This window comes from Heterodontus francisci, chromosome 4, assembly GCF_036365525.1.
Source record: "Heterodontus francisci isolate sHetFra1 chromosome 4, sHetFra1.hap1, whole genome shotgun sequence".
Taxonomy (NCBI): Eukaryota; Metazoa; Chordata; class Chondrichthyes; order Heterodontiformes; family Heterodontidae; genus Heterodontus; species Heterodontus francisci.
In genome coordinates this window covers 134,674,358-134,687,003 of record NC_090374.1, presented here as the reverse complement: position 1 = coordinate 134,687,003, position 12,646 = coordinate 134,674,358, and the positions used below count along the sequence as shown (strand labels likewise).

Genomic DNA, 12,646 nt, shown 5'->3' with positions numbered 1-12,646 from the left:
AGATGGTGGACAGGCTTTGGGGAGTCAGGAGGTGAGTTACTCACCATAGGATTCCTAGCCTCTCACCTGCTGTTGTAGCCATGGTATTTATATGGCTACTCCACTTCAGTTTCTGGTCAATGGTAGCCCCTTGGATGTTGATAGTGGGGGCTTCAGTGATGGTAATGCCATTGAATGTCAAGGGGAGATGGTTAGATTCTCTCTTGTTGGAGATGGTCATTGCCTGGCACTTGTGTGGCGCGAATGTTACTTGTTGCCACTTATCAGCCCAAGCCTAGATATTGTCCAAGTCTTGCTGCATTACTACACGGAATGCTTCAGTATCTGAGGGGTCACAAATGGTGCTGAACATTGTGCAATCATCAGCAAACATCCCCACTTCTGACCTTATGATTGAAGGAAAGTCATTGATGAAGCAGCTGAAGATGGCTGGGCCTAGGACACTACCCTGAGGAACTCCTGCAGTGATGTCCTGAAGCTCAGATGATTGACCTCCAACAACCACAATCCTTTGTGCTAGGTATGACTCCAACCATCGGAGGGTTTCCCCCCTGATTCCCATTGACCTTAGTTTTGCTAGGGCTCCTTGATGCCATACTCAGTCAAATGCTGCCTTGATGTCAAGGGCAGCCACTCTCACCTCGAGTTCAGCTCTTTTGTCCATGTTTGTACCAAGGCTGTAATGAGGCCAGCAGCTGAGTGGCCCTGGCTGAACCCAAACTGAGCGTCACTGAGCAGGTTACTGTTAAGCAAGTGCCATTTGATGGCACTGTTGATGACACCTTCCATCACTTTACTGATGATTGAGTGTAGGCTGATGGGGTGATAATTGGCCAGGTTGGACTTGTCCTGCTTTTTGTGTACAGGACATACCTGGGCAATTTTCCACATTGCAGGGTAGATGCCAGTGTTGTAGCTGTACTGGAACAGCTTGGCTAGGGGCACAGCAAGTTCTGAAGCACAGGTCTACAGTACTATTGCTGGAATATTGTCAGGGCCCATGGCCTTTGCAGTATCCAGTGCCTTCAGTTGTTTCTTGATATCACGCGGAGTGAATCGAATTGGCTGAAGTCTGGCATCTGCGATGCTGGGGACTTCAGGAGGAGACCGAGATGGATCATCTTGGCACTTCTGGCTGAAGATTGTTGCAAATGCTTCAGCCTTATCTTTCGCACTGATGTGCTGGGCTCCCCCATCATTGAGGATGGGGATATTTGTGGAGCCACCTCCTCCAGTTAGTTGTTTAATTGTCCACCACCATTTACGGCTGGAGGTGGCAGTACTGCAGAGCTTAGATATGATCCGTTGGTTATGGGATCGCTGAGCTCTGTCTATCGAATGTTGCTTACGCAGTTTGGCATGCAAGTAGTCCTGGGTTGTAGCTTCACCAGGTTGACACCTCATTTTGAGGTATGCCTGGTGCTGCTCCTGGCATGCTCTCTTGCACTCTTCATTGAACCAGGGTTGGTCTCCTGGTTTGATGGTAATGGTAGAGTGGGGGATATGCCGGGCCATGAGGTTACAGATTGTGGTTGAGTACAATTCTGCTGCTGCTGCTGCTGATGACCCACAGCGCCTCATGGATGCCCAGTTTTGCATTGCTCGATCTGTTCGAAATCTATTCCATTCAGCACGGTGATAGTGCCACACAACACGAAGGAGGGTATCCTCAATGTGAAGGCGGAACTTCGTCTCCACAACGACGGTGCGTTGGTCACTCCTACCAATACTGTCATGGACCGATGCATCTGCGGCAGGCAGACTGGTGAGGACAAGGTCAAGTATGTTTTCCCCTCGTGCTGGTTCCCCCACCACCTGCCGCATACCCAGTCTAGCAGATATGTCCTTTAGGACGCAGCCAGCTCGGTCAGTAGTGGTGCTACCAAGCTACTCTTGGTGATGGACATTGAAGTCCCCCACCCAGAGTACATTCTGTGCGTTTGCCACCGTCAGTGCTTCCTTCAAGTGGTGTTCAACATGGAGGAGTACTGACTCATCAGCTGAGGGAGGGCGGTAGGTGGTAATCAGCAGGAGGTTTCCTTGACCATGTTTGATCTGATGCCATGAGACTTCATGGGGTTCAGAGTCGATGTTGAGGATTCCCAGGGCAACTCCCTCCCGACTATATACCACTGTGCCACCACCTCTGTTGGGTCTGTCCTGCTGGTGGGACAGGACATACCCGGGGATGGTGATGGCAGAGTCTGGGAACTTGTCTGTAATGTATGATTCCGTGAGTATGACTATGTCAGGCTGTTGCTTGACTAGTCTGTGGGACAGCTCTCCCAACTTTGGCACAAGCCCCCAGATGTTTGGAGGACTTTGCAGGGTCGACAGGGCTGGGTTTGCCATTGTCACTTCTGGTGCCCGTCGATGCCGGGTGGTCCGTCCGGTTTCCTTCCTTTTTATTGACTTCGTAGTGGTTAGATACAACTGAGTGGCTTGCTAGGTCATTTCAGAGGGCATTTAAGAGTCAACCAAATTGCTGTGGGTCTGGAGTCACATGTAGGCCAGACCAGGTTTCCTTCCCTAAAGGACATTAGTGAACCAGATGGGTTTTTACAAATGGTTTCATGGCCATCATTAGACTAGCTTTTTAATTCCAGATTTATTAATTGAATTCAAATTCCACCTTTTGCTGTGGTGGGATTCGAACTTATGTCCCCAGAGCAATACCCTGGGTCTCTGGGTTACTAGTCCAATGACAATACCACTATGCCACCGCCTCCCCTATTCTGATATGATTGCTTTGCTCAGTTAGGCAGCTATCATTCTAGGGCACATGCCTTCTGAGACTCGATAAGTTATTTGCAGTTGTTTATTTTGTAATCTGAAGGTAATGTTGATATCACAAGACCGTAAGTCACAAGGGCAAGATCAGTGCTGTTTGTTATCAAAAGCAAAATCATAAACATGACCTTTCATGCATGTTTGTAATTCTGCTATAGATACTCCAAGGCAGTAATGTTCCGTGGATCTCTTAAGAGTCACAGGGCTTGATTTAAACTCTGTACAAGAGTGAATTTAAATCTGGCACACAGTGTTTACTTCAGTCGTGATTACTGAAAAAATGGAGGCAGTTATAAATGGTAACAGAAGTAAAAATATCAGGTGCTTCTTTTCACAGAATTGTTACAGTGCAGAAGGTGGTCGTTCGGCTCATTATGTCCACACCCGCTCTACGAATGAGCAATTCACCTTATGCCATTCCCCCGTCTTCTCCCCAGAACCCTGCACATTCTTCTTTTTCAGATAAGAGTCTAATTCCCTTTTGAAAGACTCGATTGAACCTGCCTCCATCACACTTTTAGGCAGTGCATTCCAGATCCTAACCACTCTCTGTGTGAAAATGTTTTTCCTCATGTTGCTTTTGCTTCTTTGCCAATAATTTTAAATCTATGCCCTCTTGTTCTCGATCCTTTCACAAGTAGGATCAGTTGTTCCCTATCCACTCTGTCCAGACCCCTCATGATTTTGAATACCTCTATCAAATCACCTCTCAGCCTTCTCTTCTCCAAGGAAAACAGTCCCAACTTCTCCAATCAATCTTCATAACTGAAGTTCCTCATCCTTGAAACCATTCTGATGAATCTTTTCTGTACTTTCTCCAATGCCTTCACATCCTTCCTAAAGTGCGGCGCCCAGAACTGGACGCAATATTCCAACTGAGGCCAAACCAGCATCTTATACAAGTTCAACATAACCTCCTTCCTCTTGTACTCTATTCCCCTATTAATAAATCCCAGGAAACTGTATGCTTTATTAACTGCTCTCTCAAACTGTCCTGCCACCTTCTTTGACTTATGCACATATACACCCAGGTTCCTCTGCTCCTGCATCCCCTTTAGAGTTGTACCCTTTATGTTATATTATCTCTGTGTTCTTCTTACCAAAATGAATCACTTGACATTTTACCACATTGAACTTGTTCACCCATTCCACCAACTTGTCTATGTCCTTTTGAAGTTCTACACTATCCTCCTCACAGTTCACAATTGTTCCAAGTTTCGTATCATCTGCAAATTTTGAAATTGTGTCCTGTACACCAAGGTCTAGGTCATTAATATACATCAACAGCAAGGGTCCCAACACTGACCCCTGGGGAACTCCACTACAAACCTTCCTCCAGCCAAAATAAAATCCATTAACCACTGTTTCCTCAGCCAATTTCCTATCCATGTTGCGACTGTGCCTTTTATTCCATGAGCCAGAAGTTTGCTCACATGTCTGTTGTGCAGATCTGTATCAAACGCCTTTTGGAAGTTCATGTACACCACATCAACAGCATTGCCCTCATCAACCTTCTCTGTTATCTCCTCAAAAAACTCCAGCAAGTTAGTTAAACATGATTTGCCCCTAAAAAATCCATGCTGGCTTTTGCTATTTAACCTACATTTGTTCATGTAGCTATTAATTTGGTCCAGAATTATTGTTTCTAGATGTTTTCCCATCACCGAAGTTAAACTGACTGGCCTGTAGTTGCTAGGCTTATCTTCACATCCTTTTTTGAACAAGGGTGTAATGCTTGCAATTCTCCAGTCCTCTGGCACCACCCCGAGTCTAAGAAAGACTGGAAAATTATGGCCAGTGCCTCCGCAATTTCCACCCTCACTTTCCACAGTATCCTTGGATGCATCTCATCCAGCCCTGGCGCTTTATCAAATTGAAGTATAAGAAAGGCTCTCTAATACCTCCTCCTTATCAATTATAAATCCTTCTAAGTGTATTAATTACCTCCTCTTTCACTATGGCCTGGGTAGCATCTTCTTGCTTGGTTAAGACAGCTGCAAAGTGTTCATTTAATACCTCAGCTATTCCCTCTGCCTTCATGTGTAATCTCCCTTTTGGTCCCTAATCCTCCCTACTTCACCTTCCACCACCCTTTTCCTATTTATATGCCTATAGAAGACTTTGGGATTCCCTTTAATGCTAACTGCCAGTCTCTCTTCATATTCTTTCTTTGCTTCTCTTATTTACTTTATCACTTCCCCTCTGAACTTTCTATATACAGCTTGATTCTCCATTGTATTATCTACCCAACATCTGTCATTGCACACTTTATCCTCTTCATCTTCATCTCTATCTCTTTTGTTATCCTGGAAGCTGCTGATTTGTTTTCCCCACCGTTCCCCTTGGAGGGAATAAACCCTGACTGCACCTGAACTCTCTCTCTCCTTTGAAGGGTCCCCATTGTTCAGCTACTGTTGTTCCTGCCAACCTTCAATTCCAATTTATTCGGCCCAGATCCATTTTTATCCCATTGAAGTTCGGCTTTCCCCCAGTTAATTATTCTTACTCTAGATTGTTCTCTGCCCTTTTCCATAACCAACCTAAACCTTATGCTACAATGATCAGTGTCCCCTAAATATTCTCCTACTGATATTTTATCCACTTGGCCCACCTCATTCGCACGAACCAGGTCCATCAGTGCCTCCTCTGTCATTGGACTGGAAACATACTGCCGTAGAAAATTTTCCTGAACACACTTTAGGAACTCTTGCCCCTCTCTGCCCTTTGTATAGTAAGTAATGTATATATATATCTCCTATGAATACCATAGTAGAGAAGTACCTTTACAGTTAACAAAATTGGTGAGTTATTAAGAATTTAGATGAGAAGGAGGTAAGTAAAGGACAATGTGAAAAAGGATGGAAGGCGAAAATGAGAATAGTGTCATAATGTAACCAAGCAAGACTGCACTGACAATAATTAAACTGCACTAAAGCAAGTTGTAGACAACTCTGGTGTGTGGCGCAGTGGTTAGCACCACAGCCTCATAGCTCCAGCTACCCGGGTTCAATTCTGGGTACTGCCTGTGTGGAGTTTGCAAGTTCTCCCTGTGACCGCGTGGGTTTTCACCGGGTGCTCCCGTTTCCTCCCACAGCCAAAGACTTGCAGGTTGATAGGTAAATTGGCCATTATAAATTGCTCCTAGTATAGGTAGGTGGTAGGGGAATATAGGGAAGGTGGGGATGTGGTAGGAATATGGGATTAGTGTAGGATTAGTATAAATGGGTGGTTGATGTTCGGCACAGACTCGGTGGGCCGAAGGGCCTGTTTCAGTGCTGTATCTCTAAATAAAAATAAAATACAAGGGATAGAGAAACTGAATTACTAAATTAGAGTCCATTTCCATGGGCTTGAAGTTGGCATTGCCTGATGGAATGAAGGTCCTTCACTCATGCCTATAAAGATCAAATAAAAAATTACGTTTTAGGTAATCACAATACAGTTTCTGGTGGACAAAGATCTAAAGAATAACATGTCAATTCAAAGGTCTTAAAGAAGGAAATGCTGACAGCTCTATTTTGGAGGTGCAGGTTAGAGGCAGCCATAGAGCACATATTTTGTGCAGAACTCACAGTGACATCAGGAAAGAGGACAATGGATTGTGGGAAGCTTTCTCTCTACTCATGATGTCACTAGGGCAGAATTTCACAATGTCAAACCACGACAAGTTCAGTACAAAAAGGGGTAAAAGTTAGTGTCGGCCAGTTATTGAGCAGCACACATCCAAGTAGAGAGGTGAGAAGCCATCCTGAAATTGGGCCTTGGGTCTCATCTACATCTTTGGGGTGAGCTGCCAGCGTCTGTCTAGCCTCCACAAGCAGCTTACCTCATGAGGTAAATGAATTTCGAACAACCTTCAGTAAAGTTCCCAGAGGGCAGAGAGTTCTGGGCAAAAGTTCTGGGCACCACATCTTAGGAATGAGATATTAGTCTCTGAGGGAATGCAGCATAAATTGACTAGAATGATACCTGGACTCCAAGGGCTAAATTACAAGGCGAGATTACACTAACGAGGATTGCATTCCCGAGAGTTTAGAAGAGAGTTTAGAACGGGTGATTTGATTGAAGTTTTCAAAATAGTAAGGGGACCAGATAGGGTAGAGGGGAATTATTTCCACTGGTTGGGGAGTCTAAGACTATAGGGCATAGTCTAAAAATTGGAGCCAGATTTTTCAGGAATGAAATTAGGAAACATTTCTACACACAATGGGGGGAATGTTATGCTCTTCCCCATGGTGTGTTTGGAGGTGGGGAGAGCATTTAATCGGGCAGGATGGTGGCGAGGTGGGGTGACCGCCTCCCACCCCAATTAAGTCCATGGCAGAAGGCCTGCGGACAGCCTTCCTGCCCCACTGCCAATTGAGGTACTTCAGTGGGCAATTAATGCCCAATTGAGGGCCTCATCCCACCTCTGCTGGTATTAGTCCAGCAGCAGGTGGATCTGTCACCACAAGGTGAGCATGGCAAGCAAACCTGTGGGGTTGCTTGCCAGCTCCAGGGTAGGATTGGTGGTCCTTCGTTAAAAGGCACTTAGTGCTTGATTGAGGCACCCAGCATTGGGAAGTGGGGGGTGGGGGGGGCAGGGGCGCCCACTGACAGACACCCCTCTGCCCGTGCTGCCGACCCCCCTACAACCCACTCCCCCGTGACCACCCCACCCTGACTCACCTGTAGCCTGGGATCCTCGCCTCTGGTGGGTCCATTACCATCTCCGCAGTGGTGCTGCTCAGTTAAAGAATGGCTTCTAATTGGCCAGCAGCTCTCAGCAGGTAGGACTTTCATGGCCGGGAGCCTTACTCCTAGGGAAGGCTTGCCACTGTCTACTTAAGTGCCTAATTGGCATGTAATGCAGTGGGCATTCCCCAGAGGAGGCCCCCGTCATCCATATGCAGTCCCCTCAATGGGTGGTCGATGTTTAGAACTCTCTTCCGCAAACGGCAATTGATTCTAGATTAATAGTTAATTTTGAATGTCTTTTTTTATAAAACAAAAGCTGATTCCTAAAAGTTAGTTAAAATGCAGTTTTCCTAATTTCAGCACCATACCTTTGAAGACATAATATTTTTAACTTCTTCATCTGCTAAAGCCTGGGTGCCTGCAATATCAGGATTGCTGCTGCTGATGGTGCGGGACTGCATCAATCTGGATCCCACATGGGCAGCGCTGGAACGCCCCACCGTATAATATCGACTCTCTGGGAAAATGGGAACTGCTGTTGGAACTAAAGAAAACAGCCTGTGTCAGCATAAACATCAAGTACACTTCAATCATACCTGGCTAAATAACAAAGAACAGAACCACGCTTAGGTTCCAAATACCCACATACAAAAAAATCATGTCTGAACCTGTGGGGATTGAAATATATAATAAGCACACCTTTGTTAAATATAATGGGCAGAATTTTTATAGAGTATTGTTATGGTGCCAAATTGGACAAATATTATATTTCTCTCAGTGCCAGTTGGCATTTTCACATACATACACTGCCAGTCAGAAGCAGAGCATTTTCACATTGCTCTGTTCACTCTGAGCTGCAGACAATGAAAACAAAAAACACTGGGGAAAGGACAGAATGCCAGCTACCAAATATCTGCTGACAAGTGTCATTTATACGCAGTGAAACAAAGATTAAAGTGAAAATCTATTGTTTTAAGTCTGTCAGCCTTTTCTTGCACTAGCGGTGCAGAATGGAATAAATTGATGATGCCTTCAATACAAGTCTTACATTGTTTCAAACAGATCAAGACAAAAGCAAAAGCATTTCAAAAAATTTGGCAGCCTCCATCACCGTTAATCTTTCCTCCAAACTGGCCCTGCTGAGTTTTCACCCTGCATCATTCGAGCTGCAGGTCAGTGCAGGTTGATGAACTTGAGCATCCCCTAATGGTGAAACGCAGCTATTCAGATTGTGCAGTTTAGAATTGCCATTTTCAGTAATTTTCCCATTACTATTTCAATAGAATGAAACTGTCAGTTGCTTCCATGACATGCAGTTGTCACACCAAAACTTCATTGTATCAGAAGACTACTAAGAGAGGGATAGTTTGATGCAGCACTGTTAAATGTATTGTTAACAAATAATGCTAATCTTTCCCTGACTTTCAATGAGGCAGATAAATTTAGGCACACTATTAAAAAGGGTTTTACACTATAATGTGAGCCCAGTAATTATTTACTGGTTACTTTTTGGCATTTGTATAATTTTGCACATGTGCCATTTAGATGTCACTGACTACAGCCGTTTGCTAACAAAATATTTCATTTTGCTCTAATTTCCCCTGCCTCATCACCCGAAAGATGCTAACTCTTGCAGAGGAAAGCTCCATGGGTGCCAGATGCCCTTTGTTACCTTATCCAAATGACTTCGTGACTGGGCCTAAACAATATATGGTTGTTGGAATTCAACCACAAGTGGTATTACAGTGGAGCCCATTTCCATTTGACCTGCAGACATAAGCACTTTCCAGTGGGAGCTGTTGGCTAGTAAAGAGGAGCAGGAAGTCTCAGGAGGAGAAATTCAACTCACGATATTTATAGCATAAAATCGGTATTGAACTTCTGAATTTCGCAATGTGACTTGACGCACCTAAACTGTGCTGAAAGTTGTCGCATTGGCTTGGGCGACATTAGCTCGCCCAGGATGCTCATCTGAACCAGGTTTTAGGTTCCTTAAATATGTAAATTAGGACTCAATGTGTAATTCATGTACAAATGGGTGGAGCTTGCACCAGGGATGCTCCGCCTAACTAGCTCTTCAGCAGCCTATCCAGCGGTCCTTAAAGGTACTGCTTCAGGCTGCTCAAAAAAAGGCCCAAGAAATTTTTAGCTTTTCATTTTTGAGAGTCCAGGAGAAGCAGGAGTGCTCTTTCAGGGCCAAGAAAAAGTTCAGGCCTGCTGTTGACACGTTTTGAGGTTTTGAGATTGGCTGCAAATGAACAATGCAGAGTGTTTGAATCAGTAAGATGTGGCACTTTTAAATGTCATCTCCTCCCTTGCTCCTGGCTTCCCCCACCCTTTGACCCAACCTGAATATAGGAGCTGGCTGATCTCCCATCCTTCTCGACTGGAAATTGCAGCAAGGAGCCCGTTTCAACCCTACAGTTCCACAGTGGCACTTAAATGTGGCCTAGTATTAAATTTGGCTTGGGCCTCAGGCCAGTTTGAACTGGTGCACAGAGCCATGGATCTGCCAACATTGTGTTTATTTTGTGAACAAATCAAATTTCTCAGGTTCAATGTTTATATCCTTCCTCACCCAGGAATGCCCAGGTCAATCTTAGAATGCATATTAACATTTAATGTTTCTGGTATTACTTGTTGATGGAAAATTAGCTGAAATATGTAATGTCTTAGAAAGTACTGATGAAATTAAAAGCACTCATGGCCTGAAAGGGTAGTAGAAGCAGAAAACCTTATCACATATAAAAAGCATTTGGATATGCATTTGAAGTGCCGTAACTTACAAGGCTATGGACCAAGAGTTGGAATTTAGGATTAGGCTGAATAGCTGTTCTTCAACCGACACAGACAAGATGGGCAGAATGGCCTTCTTTAGTGCCATATATTTCTATGATTCTATGTAATTCTCTGATGTGGCAACAGTGGGTAGATGTACCACAAACACTGCCTATGAGTCATTTCCGTTGTTTATATACAAGTTTGACCACCAGACAGTTTTTATAAACTGTTAACAAACTTTTACATAAATTAGGAATAAAATGGTAACTAATGGTACAAGTATGGATTGAGCTTGTAATCTTCTGATTCTAGAAAAAGAATTGGTTCATTTTTTACAAGAGACTGCATTAAAAAGAATTTAATTGTTGCATTGCAGTGGCAGGAGCCTGGGCTACCCATTTGAAAGCTCCTGCCAAAATGATGGTGATCCAGATGTCAGTGGTGGTAAGTGCTGCACCTCCATTTTCATCCCATTATCTTTCACTTCCCTTCCCAACAGGGGGTGAAAATCATCCCCAGATGTGTTGCATCAGGGAGTGTTATAATGTCTACTCGAATAGTTTTTAACCTTGGAATAATAAACCAACACTTACCTCCTTTTGCTAACTCCTTCTGAGTATCTGGCAGGCGAAACACGTAGTAGACATAAGACATCAGTAAGCAATTGCGTCCATGCTGATCCTTGCTGAGGTCAGGACTATTATGAAGGCTGTTGACTATTGACACAACTGACTCAAATGTGAATTGGGCGAGATTGGCTGCAAATGAACAATGCAGAGTGTTTGAATCAGTAAGATGTGGCACTTTTAAATGTCATAATTTCCCATTCCCTACAGAGAGAGACACAAAAGACAGATCTGCAGAATTGTGAAATGTTGGTACAATGGTGAAATCCAGGGAGTAGCGTACTTTCTTAGACTGAGGCACCAACTTGAAATTCCAGATAAGCCTCTTGGAAATGAGCACCAAAATGTGCTGTTACTTTCCACAATATGTTAAACCATTTAAATAATTATTAATTAAAAATTAACCTTTAATAAAAAAAATCCTGATTTATATCTTCCATGATTGTGACGCAAAAGAAAAACTGTTGCATTAGAAACCAAACAGCTTTAATATTGGGCCATAATTTGATGTAGCTGGTTTTCTAATGGCATCTGCCATTAGTTAGATTTGCCCTTGCATGTTTAGGTTTTTTTAGTACTTTGCGTGGCAAGTTGTTGAAAGTGGGACCTGATAACGTCACAGCGAGGGAAACGGGACATCTGGGAACTGAGTGAACAGGGCAAATAACTGTGTATTCCCTGAACCAATGTGATTGACTGCCAGCTCTTGGAGGTGGGATCCCCATCCTTAAAGGGACAGGGACCCTGGCGAAGAACACCGGAAAATGTAGCCAGGGTTCATGCATCTGCCTTTGCCTGAAGTTGCTGTAATATTTGCACATAAATAATGGTAAGCACCATTAGCTTCAACTTATTTTGACAGGAAAATCTGTGCCAATGCATTTCAGGATAGGATTATGACAAAAAATATTATCAACAATGGATAGAATTGGAAGTTAGAAGCAGGATCCTGGTAGAGTCCTGATGACATTGCTGGGTAAATCTTTGAGTAGCTGAACTGTTGGGTCATAGAAATCAAGGAGGACCAAGGTTCTGCGTGTGATTTGTGCTAAGTTAGCTGATCTCGCCAGGGACACTACAATTAGCCTCAGTGCCCAGGCATTATGAGAAAATGGAGATGACATCTTGACTCATGATATAAATAGTGATTGAGAATCTGAACAATCAATTCATGTCCTCTTTTTTAAAAAAAATTTCAAAGGATGATTTAAAAAAATAATAATTTTCAAATTGACAGCATAAATTACTTCCTTCAAGAGAGAAGAGAAAAGTGGAGAAAACTGGAAAGAACAGAACAGTTAAAAAATAATAGTGGGGAGCGATTTGAAATGATAGATTCTGATTCCCAATGAGACAGCTTGGAAAAGTTTTAGTGCAGACATTTTCTTCAATTAATAACTAAATAAAGTGGATATTGACTCTTGGGTAAGTTTAAAGGAAATACCACCTTGTGCATAAAATAAAAAGCATTATTTTAAATGAAAAGACTATCATCTTCACCTCTCTAATTTCTTCATTTTGTATTTAATTAGTCAGTCATGTTATTGGGTTAATGTCACTGAATTTGGTCCAATAAGGTTCTATCCCATTCTCCACACATAAAACATTCCTTTATAAAGCTATTCTTTATCCTATCTCCCCTGTACTAAATGTAGGAGGTTAGTTCATTCATCTGATAACCACTAGCAAACAACAATAACTTGCATTTAGATAGCACTGTTAACATGGTAAAACATCCAAGGCACTTTACAGGAACATTCTCAAACAAAATT

The 12,646-nt window shown here is 43.3% G+C and overlaps 1 protein-coding gene across 6 annotated transcripts in view; it reads right to left on the bottom strand.

Annotated features, from left to right (window-relative positions):
- dock8 (dedicator of cytokinesis 8) overlaps positions 1-12,646 on the bottom strand; it is a 325,410-nt gene that overhangs the window by 79,101 nt on the left and 233,663 nt on the right. For all 6 annotated transcript variants that reach the window (XM_068030192.1, XM_068030191.1, XM_068030196.1 and 3 more), the window contains 2 exons: positions 10,842-11,006; positions 7,836-8,011 (listed from right to left, as the gene is read on the bottom strand). In XM_068030192.1, the coding sequence (XP_067886293.1) occupies positions 7,836-8,011; positions 10,842-11,006 (341 nt within the window). The remainder of the gene's footprint in view (positions 1-7,835; positions 8,012-10,841; positions 11,007-12,646) is intronic.